Here is a 27,874-nt window from a genome sequence, read left to right as displayed (position 1 = left end):
AATTTACATAAACTAGGGGAAAAAAGATGCCTGGAGTTAAATAAATCAAACCAAAGGCGTTGGCATTTGTTAAGCTCCAGTGCCTGGCATGTGGTAAGTGTTATATAAGAGCTTGTTCATTAAATAACAAATTAGAATCAGGCTGGTTGGCGAGAAGGTAAAACAACAGCCCTGCACGAGTGCACTGTAAGACCTAAAGGCCTTTTTTGGGTACTGTGTGCTTAAGTCTCTATGGGGGTCAGGGCAGGTCTTTCTGGGGCATTTTAAATCCTTTGTTCAGGCCAGGAGAAGTCTGGTGACTCACCCACCTTGCTCTGCAAAACAAGAATTTGTTGAGCCCGACCCCTCCAGGTCCCTGGTGAGGATAGGAGCTGCTGGATATTGACGTCTTCCCCAACCTCGCTGGCCAAAACCTGAAATAAGGCAGGGCCTTCAGTGTGGCCAAAAGAGAGGGCTCCACCAGACCCTGATGCTGCTGCATATTTAGAGGCATATTCAGAAGCAGCCTTCACCTACACAATCTTCTTCCCATCTCAGAGCATAGCCCTCAAAGGTCAGTTTACCATGTCCCAAGGGCAGCTCTCCCTGGGAAAGTGGTAAACCCATCATCCCTGGCATTTCTTGGCAATGCTTAGAGCCGCCAAGAAACTGCCGGCAATTCCCAGATAGGGCCCCTTGCTCTTGACATATTCTGGGATGACTGAACCACAAAGCTGACCAACACCTGCTTCCTTAACCCATTCACCTGTCACCTAGAGCTGAGCTAATTCTGGCTATAGGAAATACATCACCATAGGACCTGGGCCTCTGTGAAAAGCCACAGACAAGTGGACCTCTGAGTGCAGCAAAGGTGGGCTACTAAATGTCAGTTGGGGCGCTGTGGTCCAAGAAGGGCCCAGCTTTGTGATTACTGAAGTGCGGCGCTCAGGCCCAACGTCAAGGCTTTGAGGCAGAAACAATACGCTCCAGCTTGTGACCTGGGCCCCTCTGAAGCCTGTCACAGAAACCTGATCCAGCGTACCAAGTCTCTGGCGCTTGTTTCCACAATAGAACACTGTTTTGGAAATCTTGGCCAGTCTGAGTGGTTCCAGCAGGGAAGACAAATGCCAGAGAATTTGCTATGTAAATAAAAATAAATAACGAACCAGCTGGGCCTGTGTCCCAAGTCTGAGCATTTTCCTTTGAAAGGGTCCTTCAATACACAAAGAACCTCTTCATTTTCTGTTACAGACAGCAAAGCAGAAGGCAGGTGCTGGCAGGCTTCCAAGTTAAGTAAGGGTGACATTAAGGGGAGACCCAGGATCTACTGGGGCACAAGTTGTGCAGGGAAGGCTTAATGGACTCTCCCTGGGTGGATAGCACTGTCCTCCTCAGTCTAGAGCTGGGCAGGCACCACAAGGGCATGTATGCTGCGGGGGTGGGGGTGGCAGGCTCAGGTAGCCAGCGACTCTGCCCACCAAATGGGTATGGACCAAGGACTGGCGGGAGGAAGGACTGGATCTGGAGCCTGACCCAGAGCAAGCAGTGTACTCATGGGGCTGAGCACTCATGGCTCCAGAATGGAATCCACTGTGCCAGCCATGCTCTTCCCAAGACCAGCCCCAGCCACACAAGAAGCCCCAAGCCCTGGCTCTGAAAGACCTTCTGTGCCATCCGCAGCTCCTGCTTCACAGACTGGATCTGGTTGCGGAGGTCACTCATCTTCAAGTTGGTGGCTGCCAACCTGTCCTGCAGGGCCTTCACCTCTGGGGTCTCCGGCTGGGTGGGAAGGACAGGAGAGAAAGTAGTCATTTATTGTCTACATGGAAACAGTAATCATAGCCCCCATTTATCCAAGTCTGTGCCAGGCACTGTGCTAAGTGTTTGACATGGAGTAACTCATTTAATCCTCATAAACCCCTGTGAGGTAGGTTCTCTTGTAAGCCCCTTATAGATGCAAAATAGAGGCTGGTGGAAGGTAAGTCCTCTACTTGGGCTATCTGGTTAATAAAGGTGGAACCTGGATTTGAATCCTGGCAGCTTAACTTTGGGACTGAGCTTTTTGCAGAGTGTTGCACACACACGTGGGTGCATGCCTTACCGTACAGGTGAAGCATCTGGAGAGAGCGGCAGGCTCCACGCCTCCCAGACACTTCCTGGGTGTGGACCCTCTGCTGTGCTAAGAGATTGGCATCACAGCTAATCCATCTTCACTCAGAATAAAGAGGAAACCACCTTACTCCCAGAAGGCAAGCCCAGCATGGCAGGAGAGCCACAGCATGCTAATTCAGGATCCGCCTCTCCCAGATTCGTCAGCTTGGGCCTTGGTTTTTTGACAGCTGAGGGGCCTTGGGCTCTCTTTCCTAGCAGTGACCACTGTAATTTCCAAATGTTCATCTCTGTGGCTTGAAGAACTACAGCAACCATGAAAACTGCCTGCTGGAACTCTTAGCAGTGTTTTTTGTTTTTGTTTTTGTTTTTTTTTTAAACCCAATGTTTTATTTAAACTATCTGGATGGAAATTTTTCTTAAATGGGCTGACTACCTCTGTCTTCAGTAGACACTCCTGTGACTCATAGATATTTGACAAAGGGACCTTCAAAGTCAGCCCATTCAAACCACTTCCATAGTGATGAAAATAAGGCCCAGAGAGGGGAGGTAATTTGCCTTCAGGCATACAGCTGGTTGGGGTGACACAGGTGGAATTAGAAAGAACACTGGTCCTTCCCCTGCCCTGGCTGACTCTTCCAATTTAAGCTGCTGCTAATGCTGGGCATCATGGCCACAGAAACGTTGGTTGTCAGGCTGAGCATCCCATCGGGCAATGATGCTGAGGCCCTCTGCTGCTGCCCCAACAGGGCAGAGCAGCTGAACTTCAGGAAACAGGGCTGGTACTACAGTGGCTTTCTGACCTTTCTCTATCAGGCACAAACAAAAGCTCCTGTGAATGCTAGTGTGAAAGACAGATCCAAGTATACTGGGTCCAGGAATTTCCATAGACCCCAGAGGCTCTGGGCAGCCCAGCTGAAAACCACTGGCCAAAGAAACTAGACATGGACACCTGGTCCAGAAACCCTGGCCTCATCCAGTGTCCTCATCTATGGAAAGGGTATGCAAATACTTCCCTGTTCCGCTTCCTCAGAGCACCACCATCAGGCTAAAGAGAACAGCCAACGTGAACAGAATGTGCCAGCTGGGAACTTATATGAAGCATAGGTGTATCTTTTTTTTTTTTTTTTTGAGACAGAGTTTCACTCGTTCCCCAGGCTGGAGTGTAATGGCATGATCTCAGCTCACTGCAACCTCCGCTCCCCGGGATGAAGCGATTCTCCTGCCTCAGCCTCCTGAGTAACTGGGATTACAGATACCCGCCACTATGCCCGGCTAACTTTTTGTATATTTTTTTAGTAGAGATGGGGTTTCACCATGTTGGCCAGGCTGGTCTTGAACTCCAGACCTCAGGTGATCCAACTGCCTCGGCCTCCCAAAGTGCTGGGATTACAGGTGTGAGCCACCATGCCCGGCCATCTTGTTTTTAAAAGTATATTTTGTTCTGTGTTCTTCCTCCTGTCTGGCCACCTGCCATCCCTGCATACTCTGTTGGGTGCCCGCCTCTTCTCCTGTTAAATGTGTGGCTTTGAATCTGCCCTGGGTTGGGAAGCAACACCCCTCCACCCCCTGCCACGCCCCTGCCCTGCTTGTCAGGTCTCCAGTGTCATGAGCCCCAGTGGCCCTGACAGTGGGGGTGCTGAGAGCTGTGGGAATACGTGTGCTTCCATATGGCTGCAGTGACCCTGCAGCATCTCTTTGATCTGCTCAGAGCATGGAAAAAGCATACAGATTGGATCTAACTCTAGAACCTGGGCAGTGATGCCCTGTCCCAGTCTCATTTTCTCATCTGTAAAATGGGGATATGTAATGCCAATCTCCAAGGAACCTGTGAGGGTTGCTAAGACAATGCATGTCAAGGATGCTGTCTGGGGCAGGTCCTGATGGAGGGCAATGCTGGCAGGCCTAGCTTGGCTTGAGTGGGCAGCTGGCAAGTGGGCTGAGGGCCAGATGGTGTTCTGGAGAGGGCTGGATCAGGCCCCATCCTCCTGGCTTAGGCAGCTGAGCTAATCCTACCTCCAAGCCATTTCAGAGTTCTTTCTGCCCAGAGTGAAATTCCACAGGCTTTGTGGGGGACCTGGGTATGGGCACACTCCCTCCCCTACCCAAGGCTGTTTTCTTTGAGAAAATAACTAAAACACAGTCCATGGGGAGCAGATAATGCCAATGCCGCTCACATCACAGCCTCCTGAAGCCCCAAGCAGAGGGAACGGTGTTCAGCTCCACTCTGGAATGTGCTTTGGAGGCCTAGGATTGGAATGTGGATTGAGCCTGCAGGCTTCTGGAGTGTGGCTCGGGCTTGGGCTGCCCTGAGCAGCCTAATGAGGGGGAACATTGCTTTTGCTCTCGTTCTGATCAGGAGATGCCAGGGAGAGCACGTGGTACTGATGAATTGAGATCTGCAGCCTATCACACACTCTTCTCTCTGGAACCTGGAACCTCCCATGCTCCCTGTGGCCAGAGAATAAAGTCAAAACTCCTGCTCCAGCTGCCATTCAAGGGCTCCCTCTATGGGTGACTTCACCCTAGCTTTTTTGGCTTACATTCCCCTTTTCTCCCTTGTGAGCTCTGGGCTGCAGTCAAATGTTATCTAGCTGACACTCAGTTCACCTTCCCCATCTTCCTTCTCCAGTAAGGCCAACTCAGGGATGCCCTCCTCCGTCCCACCTTCTAGCTGCAACCTTAATGGAGAGTGGACTCCCCTGTGAGCTCAGAGCACAGGGGCCATCTCTGAAGGCCCTGTCCACATCCTGCCTTCAAATGACTCCTCATTCCTCCTCTGGGATTCTCCATAGACAGAGCCTCTGTTTGTTGTTGTTGTTGTTGTTGTTTGTTTTGTTTCTTTGTTTGTTTTGAGACAGAGTCTCACTCTGTTGCCCAGGCTGGAGTGCAGTGGTGCAATCTCAGCTCACTGCAACCTCCGCCTCCCAGGTTCAAGCGATTCTCATGCCTCAGCCTCCCGAGTAGCTGGGATTACAGGTGTTTGCCACCATGCCTGGCTAATTTTTGTATTTTTACTAGAGATGGTGTTTCACCATGTTGGCCAGGCTGGTCTCGAACTCCTGGCCTCAAGTGATCTGCTGGCCTCAGCCTCCCAAAGTGCTGGGATTACAGGCGTGAGCCACTGCACCCGGCCGAGTCTCTGTTTTTGATTCCCTGTGTCACAGGGCTTAGAAAATCCCATCAGGCTGAACAAGCAGTTTCCTATCCAGGGCAGCCCTAGTTGGGGATGTGGAGGTGCTCAATGTGTGGAATAAACCAGGGGCAGCTTAGCAGTGTCCTCTGAAGCCAGGAAAGGCCCTGAATAATACTCAGTCCAGCCTCTGTAGAGGGCAGAGCCCCTCTGCTGCCTCCCCAGCAATGAGACAGGTTTACACAAGACTACTCTTGAGGAGGCACATTCACCCCCGAACCTGAGGGGCCCATCACTGCACAGCGAGGACTGAATTCTCCTCAAGGAAGGCACAGGGCAGTCTGATCCCAGTGTAGGCAGCAGGGAAGATAGGGCTAGAAAACAAGCACCTAATTGGGAGTCCTGGGGCTTGGCTGCCTCTCTCACCAACTGGCCTGGCTTCCCAAGAAAACCCTTGGTGAAGCCTCCTGGAATGTTCTTTAGACTCTGATGTTATTTACTGTCTGGTGTGGGGATAAACCAACCCACTAGGTCAGACTGACTTCCTTTCACGGAGCTGCAATTCCCACCTCTTGAGTTTCATGAACTGTCTCTGGTTTAGTAAAATGGGCTCTGGGGAACAAGTCCCCATTTCCAATAGCCACTTTTACTCTGTAGATTTGGAGCTCTATGAAAGGGAAAGTTCATAATATGAACTGCCCCATAAAGAACAGGATTCCACTGGGCAGTGGTGAGCTCCCTGTCCCTGGAGTAAGGTGGAGGCTGGATGTGTCCCCAGTGAGGATGCTGTACAGGAGATGGCTGGGCTGACAGTCGGAGGTCAGTTGGACCAGGCCTTCCCTCTTGATCCTCAGGCTCTAGTGTTCCAGGGTTCTCAGGCTCCTCCCAGCCTTCCTTACTGGAGACAAGAGTTGGAGCTACACCCTCCATGGCTTCCGACAGGACATTCTTGGCCTCAGGCCATACACTTGGTACTGTTCTCTGACGTCTGCTCTGAGGATGCAGCAATGGTAGACAATGGGCACCTGGCTCGGCAGTGCGGTTGGGGGTTGGGGGTGGACCCCAGGTAGAGGTACCTACACACCCATGGAGGAGGGGAGGCCCAGGCCCATGGCTGCCTCACGGACTCCCCAGCAGAGAAGAGAATTCATACCAATGCTCTGTCTCCCATCTGGGCCCTCAGTGGCTTGGCTCCTGCGTCGGTGGCCCCCTTGGCTGACATCCTGGTCAGGGCTGTCTGTAGCTGAAAAAGCAAACCTCGTGCTTAATACTCTGCTCAGCAATTGTGCAGCCCAAGGAAAGCACTCTGGTGCCTTGTGTGTGTGGTTACCTATGTTGGTGGTGTGTCCTTTTAGCTCACTTTAGGATCATTAATGGAAGAATTCTCCTTTAGAAACAGCTCTGGAATGGAGAGGGCTTAATTGTCTGACCCATTCCCTAATCGCACTATAAAAGCAGTCCGGCCGGGCGCGGTGGCTCAAGCCTGTAATCCCAGCACTTTGGGAGGCCGAGGCGGGTGGATCACGAGGTCAGGAGATCGAGACCATCCTGGCTAACATGGTGAAACCCCGTCTCTACTAAAAATACAAAAAACTAGCCGGGCGTGGTGGCGGGCGCCTGTAGTCCCAGCTACTCGGAGGCTGAGGCAGGAGAATGGCGTAAACCCGGGAAGCGGAGCTTGCAGTGAGCCGAGATCGCGCCACTGCACTCCAGCCTAGGTGACACAGCGAGACTCCGTCTCAAAAAAAAAAAAAAAAAAAAACAAAAAACGCAGTCCAAGGGTTCACTAACAGCTTAATAAATAATAATGCTACACGCATAATCTGTCTCCTGAAATTCCAACAACAGCCTAGGAGGCGGGGCACAAAAGAATGATGGATTTCAGGTTACAGATGAACAGATGAGGCCAGAGACACCAAGAAGCCTGTTGGAGGGCAACAGAATTGAATTTAAAATGCAGCACCACCATATACTGTGTGACTTGAGAAAGCCTCTTAACCTTCCAACTTCAGCTCTTCCAGCTACATATGGAGAAGCTAGGGAGGTTCCCTCTTGCCCATGCTGGGAGTCCCCTCCAGAGGGAGAATGACCAAGGACCCTCACTTCCCGCTCCAGCTCCTGGATGCGATTGGTCAGCTGCTTCACCCTGGTTTTTGCACCCTCTGATTCTGCCATCAACAGCCGGTTCTTTTTGGATAGCTCCACAATTTTGGTGGCAACCACGTCTCCGGCTACACCAGCTGTCCCTAAAATGAAAGGAATGGTGAGGTCAATTAAAAACACAGGCATGGCCGGGCGCCGTGGCTCAAGTCTGTAATCCCAGCACTTTGGGAGGCCGAGGCGGGTGGATCACGAGGTCAGGAGATCGAGACCATCCTGGCTAACCCGGTGAAACCCCGTCTCTACTAAAAAATACAAAAAACTAGCCGGGCGAGGTGGCAGGCGCCTGTAGTCCCAGCTGCTCGGGAGGCTGAGGTAGGAGAATGGCGTAAACCCGGGAGACGGAGCTTGCAGTGAGCTGAGATCCGGCCACTGCACTCCAGCCTGGGCGACAGAGCGAGACTCCGTCTCAAAAAAAAAAAAAAAAAAAAAACACAGGCATACACATCAAACTCATGCCCCACCACCAACAGCACCAGGGCCTTAAAAGCTAAAGCTGCTTGGCATGAATGCTCATGAAGGGGCACTAGTTTAGGAGTGTCATCATATACCTAGCAGCCCTGGGACCCAACTCCAATGAGTGGAAATGCAGCCACTCAGAGGTTCAGTATGTTCTAGGAAAATGATAAAAACAGAAAGCAGAGTTTTAATTCCGTGAGAGTTAGGTTTATCACTCCAATGCTTCATGACATCCTCAGTGACAGGATTACATCCATATCCCTGTAATTTTGCTGTGCCCTCTAATGAGCAGGATGTAGTCCCCTTAGGCCTTCTATGACTCTGGGTTCAACCATTTGGCTTGCTTTGGCCAATGGCATGTTAACAGATAAGGTGCAGATAAGGTAGAGGTTTAAAAACCACTCGTGCAGTTAAACTCGCTGTGTTTGCTTCTGCCCTCTCCACAGGAAGAACATACCTGGCTGGCTGGTCTCAAGAATAGAAGAGAGACATGTTGAACAAAGTGGAACCAACCTAGCCAAGCCTGGCCTAGATCCGCCAATCCCCAACCAACCCCCAGATGTTTAAGCTCAATACATGCTTACTGCTGCTAAGATTATGTGGTTGTTTCTTACACAGAATTTGGTGGTAACACCTACCCAATAGAAAGGCATACATTCATTTAGCAAATATTTATTTTCCACCAAGTGCTGGGGCCTCTTGGTATTAGGGATTCAGTGGTGGATAACAAAGACTTACGGAGTTTACATTCAAGTAGGGAAGACAGATAATTTAAAACATCAAATAAATAAATATGTATTCTAATATGTAGGAGGAATAAGTGCTAGGAAATAAACTGGAGCTGGGCAAGGGGGTAAGAATGAGGGAGGTGATGCTATTTTAGATGGAGTGGCCAGGAAAGGCTCTCTGAGAAGGTGATGTGTGAACAGAGACCTGAGTGAATGAAGTGAGGGCTCAAACCATGAAGAGTGCTCTCACCTAGGAAGAACATTCTAAGCAGAGGAAATGGCAAGTACAGAGGTCTGGAGGTGGAATGTGCTTAGAGTATCTGAGGACCATCAAGGACTCCAGAGTAGCTGGAAGGCTACTTGCAGTGGGCCAGGGAAGGAGGCTGTGGCAGATGACTGGAGGATGTGAGTGGGGGAAGTTGCATGGTATGGGAGCTGTGTGGAAGGCAGGCAGCGGGAGCTAGTCCAGCATGGTCACTGACTAGGTGGGTAGCCCTGACAGTCCCTTGCCCTCTGGAGTGCAAATCCCCCATCTGTGTAATGGCAGAGGTGGTCAGATGGTCTCCAAGTTTCCTAAACGCTTCTGACACTGTAGCAGGGAGTAACTGGCAGTCCTATTTTTTAGTCCTACTTTTTAACATGACCATGATATGCCTCAGAACAAGATGAAGGGTGACAACTGGTAGAAAGCAAATAGGCATTTGATGGCTTTCAAATCACCTCAGCCCAGGCTTGCTCCTGCCAGCCTGGGCAAGGCAGTGAGTGGGGCAACTAGGAGTAGCTGCCCTTGGAATCTCATGTCTGCTGAAGAGGACGAGGACACACCAAGAGAAAAGGCTCAGAACAGACCTGGAGCCCTGGAGTATCTAGAGGGAGACAGGCCCCATTCAGCACCAAGATGGTACACTTTGCTCCCTGGCTCCTTTAATAGGTTGTGTGTCAGGAGGGTGTCGGGGGTGGTGATAACAAAGGATCACTGTGAAAATCATGAACTCTAGCAGTTAAAGAAATGCAATTTCAGCAGAGGTCTGGTTCTGGTTAAGATGGAATAAGCACACTCTACCCTGTCTCTTTCGCTGAATACAATCAAAAGGCCTGGATAGGATGTGTAAAGCAGCTACCTGAGGGTTCTGGAAGTAAATGGTAGCAAGCTACTGGGGAAGGAAACCAGACCTAGAAGTACAAATGGTCCAGTGGTACGTTTCCTCCCAGGACTCAAATCAGCACAAATTCTGGAACTGGCCATCAGAAAGAGGTCCAAGACAAGGTCTTTCTAGTCCAAAGAGCAGGAAGTGGGGCTCGGACAGAATGGAAAAATCCTCTGGGTATTTCTTTTTTCCTATTCTTTCCCAACCCTGTCTCCAGGCAAGCTCTACTGTTGAAGCTGCAACCCCTTGATAAATGGGGGCGGAAATGGATGGGCAAACACAGAAATGCTAATTATCAGCTAAATAGAATAGTTCTCCCTTTGGGTTCTTTAAAATATGTATAATAGTTGAAAGCAAAAAGTATAACACTGACCGATGGGATTTTCAATATATATAGATATAATACATATAAAAACTGCAATAGAAAGGGAGAGGTAAAGGGACCTGGATGATGGTAAAGTTTCTACGTTCCATTTGAAGTGGTAAAATATTATTTATATGTAGACTATGAAAAGGTAATAAGTATTTTGTAATCACTAGATCACTTAAAAACTGTACAAAAAATACAGTAAACAAACAAAACCCAAAAGCAATCACTAAAAATTCAGCCAAAAGAAACCCATCTATCAACTCTCAGTAGCCTGTCACTTGCAGCACAGTTTAAAAACATAAATGGAGGTCCGGCACGGTGGCTCACGCTTGTAATCACAGGACTTTGGGAGGCTGGGGCGGTTGGATCACAAGGTCAGCAGTTCGAGACCAGCCTAGCCAACATGGTGAAATACTGTCTCTACTAAAAATACAAAAATTAGCTGGGTGTGGTGGCGCACACCTGTAATCCCAGCTACTCAGGAGGCTGAGGCAGGAGAATCACTTGAACTCAGGAGGCAGAGGTTGTGGTGAGCCAAGATCATGCCACTGCACTCCAGTCTGGGCAACAGGGCAAGACTCCATCTCAAAAAAAAAAAAAAAAAAAAAAAAAAAAAAATTAAAAACATAAATGGGCTTGTCAGATTTTCTCTCCAAAATGTGAGAATGGAAATCAGAATGATGACTTCAGAGTGAAGACCGGATTTAAATGGTTTTCAGGGACACTTAGGGCTGGCAGTCAGATGAGGCCATGACCAAGTCTGTGTTTTGGCAAAGATTGCAAGAGACAGTTAACAATGAGAGGGGCTGGGGAAGAGGGAGTAACCCCAGATCTGCTTCCCAGGTCGGCTGGGTGGAGATGTGTCTCCTGCTCCTCCTGGAGCCCATCAGCTTCTCTACAGCCTTGCAAAAGTGCAAGCAGCCCCTTCCACAGCTGAATCCATAGCCAGGCTGAGAGTGTAGGCTTCCTTAGCCAGGCTTTGTGTTTTTTGTTTCAGACAGAAAAGGTCAAAGAATGGAGGGAGGTGCATTAGACTACCATGCGTCTTTAGGATACCAAATTCCCCTTTCTTTGTAATTCAGCATTGACTGATCAGAGCTTTGGTCCTATGAACGTACCTATCCTCAAATGCATTTACTCTCAAAGGCAAGGAGGGGTAGTCTGGTAGATGTTGAGTCAGCCCTGTTGCTCTCTGTGATTGGTGACATCTATAATACTTTCTGATTTATTAGCCATTTAATTGGCTAACCATTGAATTGCTCAATGGGTGTACACATAACAGAGGACAATCAAGTCCGAAGTCCCCACTACATCAGCAGGGCGAAAGTCAAACTCATAACCACAGAGATATTGGCTCACAATCACAGATCAAAGGTCATTACCAGACCTGCAAAGCCAAAGTCCTCACCAGATTCATGGGGCCACCATGAGGACTCCACCAACACAGCTAAGGTCTAGCCCAGACTTATAGGGCCAAGGCCCAGCCCAGACCTTGTTGGTGGTTGGGTCCCATGATATCCTCTCAGAACAGGTGACTTCCCTGTCTCATCTACCTTTCTGGAGCAGCAACAGCAGGCGCTGTAGAGTTCATACCTGGCTCTACTGGGGCCTTTTTTTTTTTTTTTTTTTTAAAGACAGGATCTCACTCTGTTGCCCAGGGTTCAGTGCAGTGGGGGTGATCACAGCTCACTGCAGGCTGCTGGGGCTTTTTTATGTTCACAACATAACATGTGAGCCAGTATACCAAGGAGAAATGGATCCTGCCAGTCCTTGAACATGCTGCGAGCATGATGGCGAACCCTTGTCATGAGTCCCAACTAGATCACCAACACTGCCTATGATGCTTGCCTGCTGGCCCTGCTGGCCCATTTTTAAATCCCTCATTGCTCCCTGTGCTCCCATTTTCTGGTGGGCTGGCCTCCCTGGGGCTGCTCTTTTCCTCTACCCTCTCCCTCACTTCCAGGACTCCTCTGGACAAGCTTGAACAAAACTGACCCTTGGCATTCTCTTGGGCACCTGGCTCCCTAGAACCTGCTGTCTGCCCTGTCTGTAGTCCCTGGACTGCAGGACAAGGACTGTCACAACAATGGTGGAGCTACCTGTGAAGGCAAATCTGTCCTCTTCTATTTTCTTTTTGAGGTGTTTGATTTCAAAGTCCCTTTCCTTCAGCAGCTTATACAATCGCCCATTCTCATCCACTGTTTCCCTGAGCTCATTTCGAAGGTGTTCAATCTCATCTTCAAGCACCCTACAAGGCAAAGGCAGAATTAATCCTCCTCCAAGGCAAAGGCCCTGGTGGGCAGGGGTCAGTCCTCCACTGCCTAGGTGGACAGACGGACACGCAGATGCAGACACACACATGAAAGAAGAAAGGTTTCAATGTTGTTCATTAGCTGGCTTCAATAGGGAGTTATAAAAAAAAAAAAATCCACTCAGAATTCATATTTCTTTTAAGCATCCATGGAACATGCATAAAAATATATTACAGGGCTGGGTGTCATGGCTCACGCCTCTAATCCCAGCACTTTGGGAAGCCAAGGCAGGAGTTTATGACTAGCCTAGGCAACAAAGAAAGACCCTGTCTCTAAAAATAAGAGAAAAAAAAAAATTAGCCAGGCATGGTGGTGTACACCTGCAATCCCAGTGACTCCAGAAGCTGAGGTGGGAGGATTGCTTGAACCCAGGAGCTTGAGGCTGCAGTGAGTTATCATCCTGCATTCCAGCCCAGGTGACAGTGCAAGACCCTATCTCTTAAAAAAAAGTATTATAGGCTATAAAGGGAATCTTAGCAAATTCTAAATAATAACATTACACAGACTATTTTCTCTAATGGCAAGTGACTGTTTTAGAAATCAATAATAAAGCCGGGCGCAGTGGCTCAAACCTGTAATCCCAGCACTTTGGGAGGCCGAGACGGGTGGATCATGAGGTCAGGAGATCGAGACCATCCTGGCTAACACGGTGAAACCCCGTCTCTACTAAAAAATACAAAAAACTAGCCGGGCGAAGTGGCGGGCGCCTGTAGTCCCAGCTACTCGGGAGGCTGAGGCAGGAGAATGGCGTAAACCTGGGAGGCGGAGCTTGCAGTGAGCTGAGATCCGGCCACTGCACTCCAGCCTGGGCGACAGAGTGAGACTCCGTCTCAAAAAAAAAAAAAAAAAAAAAAAAAAATCAATAATAAAAAATAGAAATAAAACAAGAAAATCCAAAACTCATCATATGTTTAGAACTAGAAAAACACCCTATACTCCTAAATTATTTGTGGGTTAAGAAGAAATCATAATATGTATTATAAAGCATTTAGAATGAATTGACCACAGAAGCTGTATCAAAACTTGTTAAATGCAGCTATAATTAAGGCTCTAAGCTTCCTTCTATCACTTTAGCTGCATTTTACAAGTTTTGCTATAGCTCCTGTGGTACACGCACACACACCCCTGAGAGATTTCAAACTTGCATTTACCTCTTCTCAAAGCTGTTTTTCGAGTTTGGCTCCCCTGTGTGGAGAAGGCTGAGGCCATCTGAGACCTCCAAGGGCTCCTCTGGGTCATCAGCTCTGCTTTTGAGGCTCAGTTCTTTTTCCCTCTTTTTCTCCATCTGCTTCTGTAACCGTTTGTGCTGCATCTCCTGCATTGCCTTGAACTGGAGCCGCAAAATGTTCTGTGAGGCTTCATCTGCTGCCATCCTGCCCTAAGCATCAGAAAAGAAGCCTGAGCTGAAGCAAACTCCACACCGAGCACTCAGCACACAGTCTGCCCTGTCTGTGGCCCCAACCCTGAAGTTTACTGCTTCGCGTTGCATGTATGTCCATGCAGAAGCTTGGAAGCCCCAACCTCAGCTCAGATCACTAGAAAGCCAAGGTTGAGCTGAGCATCCTCCCCAATTCCTGAACATGCCAACAGATTGCACATGGCATCAGAATAGTCTCCATTACTCAGACTCAACACTTGACTCTTGCCTGTCCCTTAAATCAATAGCTCTCAGCTGTGGTTGAACATTAAAATACCCTAGGAACTCATATATAACAATGCCTAGGACCATTTCCAGACCAACTAAATCCCAGTTTCTAGGAATGGGGCTTGGCCTTCATTTCTTCTTTTTCTTTTTAAATTCAGGTATAATTCACATGCAATAAAGTACATAAATCCTGACCATACGGCTCAGTGAATCTTTCCATAGACATATACCTCTGTGGTGACCACCCAGATCAAGGTATAGGGCATTTCCAGTCCCTGAGCAGGCTACTTTGTGCCCCTTCCAGTGAATCATCCCCTAAGACAATCATTATTCTGACTGCTACCATTGAAGATTAATTTTGTCTGGTTTCTTTTTAGTTAGTCTATCAAAGAACAATTTATGTACAATAAAATATACCACGTTGGGTGCAGTGGCTCATGCCTGTAATCACAGCACTTTGGGAGGCCAAGGCGAGTGGATTGCTTGAGACCAGGAGTTTGAGACCAGCCTGGGTAACATGGCGAAACCCCATCTCTACAAAAAATTGGCTGTGGTGGTGCATGCCTGTAGTCCCAGCTACTTAGGAGGCTGAGGTGGCAAGATTGCTTGAGCCCAGGAAGTGGAGGCTGCAGTGAGCCATCATTGTGCCATTGCATTTCATTCCAAGTAACAGTGAGACCCTGTCTCAAAAAACAAAACAAAACAAAACAAAAAACCCACCAATTTTATGTGTACAAATGAGTTTTGACAAACATATTCACCTGTGTAAACCACTGCCACCATCATGAAAGAACATTTCATCACCCCAGAATCCTCCACGTGCCCTTTTGCAGTCAATTTCCCTGCCAATCCCAATCCCAATCCCAGGCAAACTATGGTCTGCTTTTGTTCACTCCAGTTTTGCTTTTTCTGGAATTTCATATAACTAGAATCATACAGTAGTTAGCCTTTTGTGTCTGGCTCCTTTTTTGCTCAGCACTACCTTTTTGAGATTCATCCATGTCATTGCATGCATTATAAGCTCATTCCTTTCTATTACTGAGTAATATTATGTTGTTTAAATAAATAACAATTTGATTATATATTCACCTGTTATTGGACATCTGAGCTGTTTCCAGTTTTGGCTATTATGAATAAAGCCATTATGAACATTCATGTATAAGAAGGTATTTGTGTGAATGTATGTTTTTATTTCTCTTGGGTAAATACCTAAAAGTGAAAATTCTGGTTTATATGGTAAATTTATGTTTGACTTCACAAGAAACTGCTAAACTGTTTGCCAGAGTGGCTGTACCATTTTACATTCCTACTAGCAATGTACAGGAGTCCCAGTTGTTCCATCTTTGCCAGCATTTAGTCTGGTCAGTCTAAATTTTAGACTTTCTCGTTAGTATGTAAAATGGTATCTCAGCCGGGCGTGGTGGCTCATGCCTGTAATCCCATCACTTTGGAAGGCCGAGGTGGGTGGATAACCTGAGGTCAGGAATTCGAGACTAGCCTGACCAACATGATAAAATCCTATCTCTACTAAAAATACAAAATTAGCCAGGCATGGTGCCATGTGCCTGTAATCCCCGCTACTCGGGAGGTTGAGGCAGGAGAATTGTTTGAACCCAGGAGGCAGAGGTTGCAGTGAGCTGAGATCACGCCATTGCACTCCAGCCTGGGCAACAAGAGCACAACTCGGCCGGGCGCGGTGGCTCAAGCCTGTAATCCCAGCACTTTGGGAGGCCGAGAAGGGCGGATCACGAGGTCAGGAGATCAAGACCATCCTGGTTAACACAGTGAAACCCCGTCTCTACTAAAAAATACAAAAAAACTAGCCGGGCGAGGTGGCGGGCGCCTGTAGTCCCAACTACTCGGGAGGCTGAGGCAGGAGAATGGCGTGAACCCGGGAGGCGGAGGTTGCAGTGAGCTGAGATCTGGCCACTGCACTCCAGCCTGGGCGACAGAGCTAGACTCCGTCTCAAAAAAAAAAAAAAAAAAAAAAAAAAAAGAGCAAAACTCTATCTCAAAAAAAAATAAATAAGTAAGTAGGCTGGGCATGGTGGCTCATGCCTGTAATCGCAATACTTTGGGAGGCTGAGGTGGGTGGATCACCTGATGTCAGAAGTTCGAGACCGGCCTGGCCAAAATGAAGAAATCCCATCTCTACTAAAAATACAAAAATTAGCTGGGTGTGGTGACACAGGCCTGTAATCCCAGCTACTCAGCAGGCTAAGGCAGGAGAATCACTTGAACCTGGGAGGCAGAGGTTGCGGTGAGCCAAGATCGAGCCATTGCACTCCAGCCTGGGCGAGGTTGCAGTGAGCCAAGATTGCACCATTGCACTCCAACCTGGGTGACAGAGCAAGACTCTGTCTCAAAATAAATAAATAAATAAAATATAAATAATTAATTAAAATAAAATAAAAATAAAATGGTATCTCAATGTGGTTTTAATTTGTATTTCTCTGCTGACTAGTTATGTTGAGCATCTTTTCATGAGCTTGCTGACCATGTGTATATCTTCTTTTGTGATGTGTCTATTCACATTTTTTGACCATTTTAAAATTGTATTAGACAACACAATTTACACTCACAATACAATCACTCACTGAGTGATCAGTTTCTTATACATTCTTGATGTTTTGTCTGTTTGAACTTCACACAAATGAAATACTAGAGCACAGACACTGGAATTATTAAAAGCTCCCCTCACGACTTTAAAGTGTAGCCAGTGGTAAGCATCCCTGCCTTAAACCAACCTCAAGCCACATCATCTACCTATCATCCAACTGATCATAAATCTTGTTTATTTTCCATAAATGTCCTAAAATCTGCCCCCATGTCTCCATTCCCACTGATACCAGGCTCATAACCACCTTGGGGTATCTGCACTTGCTGTTATCTCTCCCAGGAATGTCTTTCCCCCAGACATCCACCTTACCTACTTCCTCTCAAATGTCACCTTATCACAGAGGTCTCCTCATATCCTATTGTAGAAGGCATCCCTGCCCTCACTCCCCATGCCCTTGCCCTGTTTTGTCTTCCACCATGGCACTGAGAGTCACCTGACACATTATATTTTGATTTGTTTACTTGTTGACTGCCTCTCTCCCTCCCCACCAGCTTCACAATGGCAGGCACTGTGTGTTGTTCATTGCTGTATCCTCAGGGCCTATAGCAGGGCCTGGTATGTAGCCAGCATGGAATGAACACTTGGGGAACAAATGAATAACATTTGCTGAGGGACTAGTTTCTCTAAACCACAGTTCTGAGTCTGACAGACTCCTGTGCAAAAGCTTCAGCAGATGCCCCTTAGCCACAAAGCCAAGTCCAATGGCTTTAAGTGCTTTGGATGTGGCCTCTGTGTCCTTCTAGCTTGTTTTCCCTTTCATAATGCCAAGTTCTAGCTAGTTGTGTTGACTTCCTCCTCTGTTCCTCTACCGCCTTCTTCCTCCAAGGCTTAAATCTTGCTGATCCTCCTACACCCAGCATGAATACCATAGTCCTTTTCTGACCCTCCAGGAGGAATACTCTACCTGCCCAAACAGCCTCAACTGCTCTATCTGTACCTTCTCAATATACTTATCTCCATCTCTCACACAGGAGTGGTCCCAGAGCCTGTACCCAGTTACTCTTAAACTTGCTTCAATACCAAATCCCCAGGATACAATCTAAAAATGCTGATAACCAGGCCCCACCCCTAGACAATCTGATTTAAATTAGTCTGGAGTGGAGACCAGGTGTGGGATGGGACAACTGCTGCCCAGGTGGTTTTAATGTGCTGTGGGCTGAGCCCAGGGTTTGGCAAAGGTCAAACAAAAGTAGGAGCTGGTGTTATGTTGAAATTCCTTACCAGGCAGCTCTGCCCAGTAAGAGAACTATAAAGAATTAACCCAGAAAACCTGTATTGTCCACACCCACACATTCCAAAAAACAGGTTTGGCCTTTGACCGGCTCCTAAGAGAGAATCTCTGAGCCCTTGGACCATCCTTCCTGATGAGAGTGTTTTTCTTCACCTGGGGGCCTTGGGCCATTCCAGTCCATGTTAATTAACAAAGTGATTCATTGCCAGGTGCGGGGTAGGCTGGAGGGGGCTGGAAACTGAGTGACTAAGGTCAACTGTACCTATGTAACCATCTCCTAATAAAAACCCAGGACACCAAGACTCAGGGGAGATTCCCTGGCTGGCAATACTCCATGTAAGTTGCCATGAATTGTTTCTGGTAGAAGTAAGTACTGTCAGCATGACTCTACTGGGAGAAGACAACCAGAAGTTTGCACCTGGTGTCTCCTGGACTCTGCCCTATGTGCCTCTTTGCTGATTTTGACCTATATTCTTTCATTGTAATAAACAATACATGCGAGTATAATGGCTGGCCCAAAGGCTATATCCTCTGTTAAAAGACAAACATTAGGCAGGCATGATGGCTCACACCTGTAATTCCAGCACTTTGGAAGGCCAAGGTGGAAGCATAGCTTGAGCCCGGGAGGTTGAGACTACAATGAGCTGTGATTGCGCCGCTGCACTCTAGCCTGGGTGACAGTGAGACCCTGTCTTCAGCATAAAAAAAGAAAAACTTTAAACAAATCAAATTCAACAGAATTCAATTGAGCAAAGAATGATTCACAAATCTAGCAGCCCCCAGAACCAGAATAGATTAGGAGTGACTCCTGGGCTGCCACCTAGTTGAATAAGATTTATGAACAGAAAAAGGAAAGTGATAAACAGAAAGCACAAGTGAGGTACAGAAACAACTGAACTGATTACAGCTGGCTGTTTGCCTTTTTTGAATACAATGTGAATAGCTGGCTGCCTGTGATTGGCTGAAACTCTGTGACTTGTACAAGAGTAGGTTACAGTCTGTTGAAATATCTAGTTAGGTTACAGTTTACTATGTACAGAGAAACCTTTAGGCTGAACTTAGAATATATAAGAAAGCAGCTTTTGGCCGGGCGCGGTGGCTCAAGCCTGTAATCCCAGCACTTAGGGAGGCCGAGACGGGTGGATCACGAGGTCAGGAGATCGAGACCATCCTGGCTAACACGGTGAAACCCCGTCTCTACTAAAAATACAAAAAACTAGCCGGGCGAGGTGGTGGGCGCCTGTAGTCCCAGCTACTCCGGAGGCTGAGGCAGGAGAATGGCGGGAACTCGGGAGGCGGAGCTTGCAGTGAGCTGAGATCCGGCCACTGCACTCCAGCCCGGGCTACAGAGCAAGACTCCGTCTCAAAAAAAAAAAAAAAAAGCAGCTTTAGGCTACAGTTAGTTTAACACATCCCACAGACATTTTTGTTTGGCTCTCACAGAACACTATGTTAGGATTTGAATTTGTTGCCAACATTCAAATAATTGCAATTTCAATATCAGATTTCCAGTGTCAACAAAAGCAGTCAAACTCTAAAATATTTGAAGAGAAGTACTCTTTTTTTTTTTTTAGACGAAGTCTCGCTCTGTCACCCAAGCTGGAGTGCAGTGGCCCAATCTTGACTCACTGCAACCTCCGCCTCCTGGGCTCAAGCAATTCTCCCGCCTCAGCCTTCTGAGTTGCTGGGACTATAGGCATGCACCACCACACCCGGATAATTTTTGTATGTTTTTGTAGAGACATGGTTTCACCATGTTAGCCAGGCTGGTCTTGAACTCCTGACCTTAAGTGATCTGCCCGCCTCAGCCTCCCAAAATGCTGGGATCACAGGTGTGAGCCACCTCGCCCAGTCTGAAAAGATTTATTCTGAGTCAAATATGAGTGATCATGGCCTGTGACACAGCCCTCAGGAGATCCTGAGACCACGTGCCCAAGGTGGTCAGGGCACAGCTTGGTTTTATACATTTCAAGCAGACCTGAGACATCAATCAAATACATTTAAGATATATACTGATTTGGTCCGGAAAAGCAGGACAACTCCAAGGTTGGGAGAGGGGAGCTTCCAGGTCATAGACAGATTTAAAATTTTTCTGATTGGCAATTGGTTCAAAGAGTTACTATAAATAGAAAGGAATGTCTGGGTTAGAATAAGATCATTTGATCATGCAAATGAAGCCTCCAGGTAGCAGGCTTCGGAGATAATAGATTGTAAATGTTTCTTATCAGACTTAAGGTCTGTGTTGAAGTTAATTAAATGTTGGTCAACTTCTCCTGAATTCCAGAAGGGAGGAGGGCATAATGAGGCATGTCCCACCCGCCGCTTCCCATCAGGGCCTGAAGTGGTCTTTCAGGTTAACTTCAGTGTACTGGCTGAGAAGGAAATCCATTCAGATGGTTGGGGGACCTCTGAATTTTATGTTTGGTTTACACCAGCTTCTCTTATAAAAGTTTACAGATCTGGCAATGCTGGGCCCATAGTTCCACATGGACAGCAGCTGCTATGCAGAGTTCCTTTGGTGCACAATATGTTCTTTCCATTAAACCACCATCCCTGCCACTTCCAGATGCTGCAGCTGGCTCATCAGCTGCCCATTATCACTGCACATACACGTTGTTCTTTCTCTTAAACCTGCTGAATTCACTTTTATTTCCCATCAGCCACAGCAGATGCTTTGGGTTTGTGGCTCCTGTTGAGGATTAAGCCTGGTGGCATCTCAGGCAGGCTTCAGGCACTCCCTCTACCTGGGAGGCCTTCCTCCCAGGCCTCCCCATCCCAGCCCTTTACCTTCCCACTAACTCCCAGTTAGCCTCTAGGATTCCCCTCAGGGCACCCTGTGGACTCCCAGAATCCCTAGGGCACCTCTTGATCACTAAACTTAACCTCAGTGTATTATAATTATCTATTATTTTATTTATATTACTTCCCTTTACAAAGAGACCTCTTAAGGGCAGGGGTCCTAATATCTTATTTGCTAATTCTCAGCATCTTGCCCAGAACAGGCCTTCAACTAATGTTTGTAGAATTGTCACTGAATGAATGAATACAGTAACTTGTAAAGCTTTTCTCCTTTTCCACTCTCAATTTGCACTTGAATTCACTGAGGAACTGGTACTCATTGAATGTACACTGTGCCCCAGGCAAATTACTTAACCTCTTTGCTTTCGTTTCCCATTTGTAAAATGGGACTCTGATACTTACGAACTTCACAGGGAGGTTGTGAGATTAAGTGAAAGAATGCATGGAAATAATTATCATTATCACTGTATGAAAAGTGGTGTTCTTGGCCCAGTGAAGCCTCTAGGATAGACAGCAACGTCTGCACTGAAAGGACACCTATGGTCCAGACCAGCCCTCAGAGTATTAGTATCTAATCTGTGCTATTCATGAGGCCAGTGGAGATTTGGAATTAATTGATCTGGGCTGTGGCCAGGGTGTCTGTTTTTATTTTTATTTTTTTGAGATGGAGTTTCGCTCTTGTTGCCCAGGCTGGAGTGCAATGGCATGATCTCAGCTCACAGCAACCTCTGCCTCCTAGGTTCAAGCGATTCTCCTGCTTCAGCCTCCTGAGAGCTGGGACTACAGGCGTGTACCACTACGCCCGGCTACTATTTTTGTATTTTTAGAGCTTCCCAGGTACGCCTAACGTTAAGCTGGTTTGAGAATGAGAGGTGTTAATTGCTCTGAGAGGCTGTCTGGGAGGAGAGAGGCTGCAGGAGAGACAGGCATCTCAGTCAATTTGAAGCTGAATGCAGAAGAAAGTGGCCTGGGCGGGAAAGGGACGGTGCCTGAGTGGGGGGCAGAGGGCTTTCCTGCCAGAAGAACATGTGCAGAGAATGTGATGAGTGTGGGGAACTATGAAGGGTTCAGAATGGCCAGAGGGCAGGGCACATTTGGGGAGGCACCAGAAGGAGGGTCTGATCTGCCTAGCTAAGGAGCCTGGACTTTATCTTGAGGCGTTGGGGATGTTAAGAGGGTGTACACAGGATCACCTTTACCTTCCGCAGAGCTGGAGGCAAAGGGCCTAGTTACCAGGGGGTCTCCAGGAAGCCATGTGGGCCTAAATCAAAACTGTAGCAGTGGAGATGGAGAAGGGGGAACAGGAATTGCTGCCAAATGGAAGGGACTGAAGGCAGCTATGCGGAGAAGGAGAGGGGAGAAACCTAGGTGGTTTGGGTTTGAGCGATTGGGGAGATAGCAGGCCCTGACAGAGGAGCAGTTTTCCGCGCTGCAGACAAGGTGGTGGACTTTGAGTGCTGGGTGGGCAGCTGGCTGGCTGAGATGCTGAGTGGGTCTGGGGTTCAGAAGGGAAGTCTGAGCTGGAGCCTCAGGTAGTTGAAACCTAGAGTATGAACAAAGCAGCATGAGGAGAAGGTGCAGAGTGACGAGGTGGGAGAGAGGGAAGGAGAAGGAAGAGGAAGAAGAGGCAGCTGGAAGCAAGTAACAGCCTGACAGGTTTATCTTGCCTGCTGTCCAGAAAACCAATACACGGAAAACAGCCAGTTTTGCGCAAAGAAAGAGTTCGATTGGCCAGTCAAGTGAAAGGAAGGAAGGTAATTCTCAAATCTTCCTCTCACTGCAGTGAGCCATGATTGCGCCACTGCACTCCAGCCTGGGCGAAAGAGCGAGATCCTGTCTCAAAAAAAAAAAAAACTTTCTCCAAGAATATTAGCAAATTGAATCCAACAATGTATTTGAAAAATTATACCACATGACCAAATAGGAGTTACTTTAGGTATGCAAGGCTGGTTTAACATTAGAAAATCAATTAACGTAAACCTATCACATCAGCAGGCTAAAGAAGAAAAGTCACACAATCATATTAATAGACACAGAAAAAGCATTTGACAAAATCCAATGCTCATTCATGATAAAAACTCTAAGTAAACTAGGAATAGAAGGGAACTTCTTCGATTTGATTAAGAATATCTACAAAAAACACACAGCTACCATCATACTTAGCGGTGAGAAACTACACGCTTTCCCCCTAAAACTGGGAACATGGCAAGACGTCCCTTCTCTCCACTCTCATTCAGCATCATACTAGAAGTTCTACCTAATGGAATAAGCCAAGAAAAGGAAACAAAAGATATATATTTTGGAAAGGAAGAAATAAAATTGCCTTGGTTGCAGATGACTGATTGTCTATGCAGAAAATCTCAAAGAATCTATTAAAAAAAAAAACAAAAAGAAAAAACAAAAAAAACTCCTGGAACTTATAAGTGATTGCAGCAAGGTTGCAAGAAGTAAGGTTAATATACAGAAGTCAAATGGTTTCCCACATACTAGCAATAAGCAATGGAAAACTCAAGTTAAAAATGCAATGCCATATATATTAACATAAACATTGAAATAATTAGGAATAAATCTTACAAAATATGTGTAAGATCTATACTAGGAGAAACATAAAACTCTGAGAAAATGAAGAGGCCGGGAGCGGTGGTTCATGCCTGTAATCCCAGCACTTTGGGAGGCTGAGGCAGGCGGATCACCTGAGGTCAGGAGTTTAAGACCAGCCTGGCCAACACGGTGAAACCCTGTCTCTACTAAAAATACAAACATTAGCTAGGCGTGGTGGCGCACATCTATAATCCCAGCTACTCGGGAGGCTGAGGCAGGAGAATCGCTTGAACCCGGGAGGTGGAGGTTGCAGTAAGCTGAGATCACTCCACTGCACTCCAGCCTGGGCTACAAAGCAAGACTCAAAAAATAAAAAAAATAAAAAACAATAAAATGAAAGAAAAGAGAAGCCATAGAGACTGGAAGAAAACCTGCCAGACACATATTTGACAAAGGACTATATCCAAAATATACAAAGAATTCTGATAACTTAATAATAAGAAAATACCCCAGTTAAAAAGTGGGCAAGGTCAGGGTGTGGCTCATGCCTGTAATCCCAGAACTTTGGGAGGCCGAGGTGGGTGGATCACCTGGGGTCGGCAGTTCGAGACCAGTCTGGCCAATATGGTGAAACCCTGTGTCTACTAAAAATATAAAAATTAGCTGGGCATGGTGACAGGAGCCTGTAATCCCAGCTACTCAGGAGGCTGAAGCAGGAGAATTGCTTGAACCTGGGAGGTGGAGGTTGCAGTGAGCCGAGATCATGCCATTGCACTCCAGTCTGGGCGATAAGAGTGAAACTCCATCTCAAAAAATAATAATAATAATAATTTAAAAAGCGGGCAAAAGAGCTGAACAAACTCCTCAACAAAAAAGAAACACGGATGGCAAATAGACATGAAAAGATGTTCAGCATCATGTATAATTAGGAAATTGCAAATTAAAACAAAAATGAGATACCATTACACACCTATTAGAATGGCTAGAATCCAAAACATTGACAACATCAAATGATGGCAAGAAGGTGAAGCAACAAGAATTTCCATTTATTGCTGGTGGGGATGCAAAATGGAAAAGCCACTTTGCAAGACAATTGGGTAGTCTTTTTCAAAGCTAAACATAGTCTTGCCCCGTGATCCAGTAATCATATTTATCCAAATGAGTTGAACAATATAGCCACACAAAAACCTGCACATGAAATGTTCATAGCTTTATTCATAATTACCAAACATCAGAAAAAAACAAGATGTACTTTAACAGGTGAACAGATAACCTGGTACACTCATATCAGGGAATATTATTGAGTGATGAAAAGAAATGAGCTATCAAGCCACAAAAAGACACGAAAGAAACCTAAATGTATATTGCTAAGTGAAGAAGCCAGTCTGAAAAGGCTACGTACTATATAATTGCAAACTGTATAATATTCTGGAAAAGGCAAAATTACAGAGAAGTAAAAGATATCAGTGGTTGTAAATCCCTTCTAAATGAAAAATATCAGTGGTTTCCAGGGGTTGGTGGGAAGGAGGAATGAACAGTAAAGCCTAGGAGGTTTTTAGGGAGGTGAAACTGTTCTGTATACTTTAATGGTGGATACATAGCATTAAACATTTAGCAAAACTTGTAGACCTGTACAACCTAAAGCAATGAATGCTGGCCAGGTGTGGTGACTCACAGCTGTAATCTCAACACTCTAGGAAGCCAAGATGGTAGGACCACTTGAGGCCAGGAGTTTGAGACCAACTTGGGCAACATAGCAAGACCATATCTCTACAAAAAATAAAAAAAATTGGCCGGGCATGGTGGCATGTGCCTGTGTTCCCAGCTACTCAGGAGGCTAAGGTGGGAGGATTGCTTGAGCCCAGAGGTTCCAGGCTACAGTGAGCCATGATCAGGCCACTGCACTCCAGCCTGGGTGACAAAGTGAGACTGTCTCAAAACAACAATAACAACAACACAACAACAACAACAAATGAACTCTAACGTAAACTATGGACTTTAGTTAGTAATAACATACCAATATAGTTGTATCAATGATAACAAATGTACCACACCAATGCAATGTGGAAGATGTTAACAACAGAGGAAACGGGAATATGGAATGTATAAAGGAAATGTTTTTTGTTCAATGCTTCCGGAAATCTGCTTTAAGTCTATTAATTTTCTTTTAAAAGTAAAGGCTAAGCCGGGCGCAGTGGCTCATGCCTGTAATCCCAGGACTTTGGGAGGCTGAGGTGGGCGGATCACCTGAGGTCAGGAGTTCGAGACCAGCCTGGCCAACATGGTGAAATCCCGTCTCTAGGAAAAGTACCAAAATTAGCCAGGCATGGTGGCGGGTGCCTGTAATCCCAGCTCCTGAAGAACCCGAGGCAGGAGAATCGCTTGAACCCGGGAGGCAGAGTTTGCAGTGAGCCGAGATCGCGCCACTGCACTCCAGCCTGCGCAATAGAGCGAGACTCCGTCTAAAAAAAACACCACTAATAATAATCAAAAATAATAAAATAAAGGCTAGAGCTGTATGGAAAGAACTCTTGGCTCAAGTAGGATTTAGAGCCAGGGAGTGGGAAGAGTGGCACCCACTCGGGAGTCCTATGAGGCAGCAAGATCCCACAGGCTGTTGAGTGCATAGGTGACAGGGACCAGTGAGAAACGACTGAGACCCCTTGCCCCATTGGCCTGCCACTTTCTTTCATTGTTTTTCTCTTCCTCTCTCCTTCTCTTTCTTCTTTTCTTTTTTTTCTTTCTTTCTTTTTTTTTTTTTTTTTGAGACGGACTCTCGCTCTGTCCCCCAGGCTGGAGTGCAGTGGCGCGATCTCGGCTCACTGCAAGCTCCACCTCCCGGGTTCACTTTCTTCTTTTCTTTTACTGTGTTCTTTTCGAGTATTCTCAACAACAGCCTGAAGGCCTGGAGGTGTAGGGGAGCCGCCCGCAGATGCCTAGTTTGGCGCCCTATACTCTGCTAGCATCTACGTAGGGATGGGTTTGGGATGGGAGCGGGGTGATGCTCTGGTTCTCCGGGCTGGAGTCCGCGCGTGGAGGGGAACTCCCTCTTGCGAGTCCCCCAGCAGTCCTGTGAGGGCTGGGCCTGGAAGGGGAACTGGGAGATGGGGAAGTGCACGCCGCCGGGTCCCATCTCAGTGCGGTGCGAAAGGGCACTCCGGCAGAGGCCCAACAGACAGCGCTTGTCAGGCGGACCTGAGTTCGAGTTCTGACTGTGCCATCTACGCTATGACTTTGGGGCAGGCGACCCACCCTCCGCGCCTCACTAACCCATGTACTGCATGGAAAATAAGCGTCTTCCTGGGGAAGAAGAGGGCTGTGTGTGAAGATTCAAAAGACCAAGAGGGAGTCCTCGCGGGCGCCCGGCGCCCGGCCAGTGGCAGCACGCTCGGGCTGGGGTTGCGCTCAGGATCGGGTCCGCGCCCCCGGCGGCTGCGGGCTCTCTCCCGGCTCCGGCCCGGCCCTTCCGCCCTCCCCGGCACTTACAGCGGTCTCTCTCCACTTCTCTTTTCTCGGACTGCAGCGGCTAGTCACCTCCTCCGGACGCCGGCACGCGCTGCCCGGGAAACCGTCACCAGGGAAACCAGCGACGTCACTCGCGCGTTTTCAACGCGTCTCTACGGGGGCCGAGGGGGCGCCAAGGGTTCTGAAAGTGACAGAGGCGCTGAGGGCGCGCTGGACTGGATTCAAAGGGGCACCATCTCGAGTGCGCTGGAGATTTTAAATCTTCTGGAGTATATTTTTTAGCAAGTTTTGTGGACCAAACGTTCTGTACAGAGATGCCCATTCCTCTCTCCTGCTGGGGAGTTAAACAGCGAACGATCTCACCATGAAATTTAAAGTAGCCGTTCAGATATATTTGAAAAATGTGAAACAGTGTGGGGAAAGGCCATGTTCTGATGGTGAGTGAAGGAAGCAGGACGCAATATAGCAATGCTAAATAAATAAAGTTGCGTTTATTTCAAACCTGGCACTAAAACAATACCGAAATAGAAGTATTAAAAGTGGTTATAGCCTGTAATCCCAGCACTTTGGGAGGCCGAGACGGGCGGATCACGAGGTCAGGAGATCGAGACCATCCTGGCTAACACGGTGAAACCCCGTCTCTACTAAAAAATACAAAAAAATAGCCGGGCGAAGTGGCGGGCGCCTGTAGTCCCAGCTACACGGGAGGCTGAGGCAGGAGAATGGCGTGAACCCGGGAGGCGGAGCTTGCAGTGAGCCGAGATCCGGCCACTGCACTCCCGCCCGGGCGACACAGCGAGACTCCATCTCAAAAAAAAAAAAAAAAAAAAAGTGGTTATATTTGGCCGGTAGAATAGCAGTGCTGTGTTTATTTTTACACTTTAGAGGATTTTAAAAATAATGAACAGCGTTTATTTTCATAGAGGAAAACACTTGCATTTTTTTTTTTAAACTGCACCTTCCAATTTAAGACATTACTATATTTCAGGGCAATATGGGGGTGGGAGGCAAATTTCTGGGAAAGATGGTTCAAGGGAGTCAGTCTGTCTATCTCTCTATCTATCTCTATCTATCTATCTATCTATCTATCTATCTATCTATCTATCTATCTAATCTATCTACAGAGTCTCGCTGTGTCGCCCAGGCTGGAGTGCAGTGGCGCGATCTCGGCTTAT

At 47.2% G+C, this 27,874-nt stretch overlaps 1 protein-coding gene across 2 annotated transcripts in view; it reads right to left on the bottom strand.

The window, feature by feature from the left end:
- The window catches only part of CCDC13 (coiled-coil domain containing 13), a 67,732-nt gene extending 40,483 nt beyond the window's left edge, over positions 1 to 27,249 (bottom strand). The window contains exons 1-7 of one of the 2 annotated variants that reach the window (XM_038004093.2): positions 26,721 to 27,249; positions 13,550 to 13,776; positions 12,186 to 12,334; positions 7,325 to 7,467; positions 6,375 to 6,464; positions 1,642 to 1,758; positions 309 to 413 (exon numbers count right to left, since the gene is read on the bottom strand). In XM_038004093.2, coding sequence (XP_037860021.2) covers positions 309 to 413; positions 1,642 to 1,758; positions 6,375 to 6,464; positions 7,325 to 7,467; positions 12,186 to 12,334; positions 13,550 to 13,770 — 825 coding nt within the window. In that variant the 5' untranslated portion in view covers positions 13,771 to 13,776; positions 26,721 to 27,249. The remainder of the gene's footprint in view (positions 1 to 308; positions 414 to 1,641; positions 1,759 to 6,374; positions 6,465 to 7,324; positions 7,468 to 12,185; positions 12,335 to 13,549; positions 13,777 to 26,720) is intronic. The other variant, XM_038004095.2, reaches the window with a different exon arrangement.
- Positions 27,250 to 27,874: the final 625 nt, after the last annotated feature.

This window comes from Chlorocebus sabaeus, chromosome 22 (genome assembly GCF_047675955.1).
Source record: "Chlorocebus sabaeus isolate Y175 chromosome 22, mChlSab1.0.hap1, whole genome shotgun sequence".
Classification (NCBI taxonomy): Eukaryota; Metazoa; Chordata; class Mammalia; order Primates; family Cercopithecidae; genus Chlorocebus; species Chlorocebus sabaeus.
This window is presented reverse-complemented; position numbering and strand designations above follow the sequence as displayed.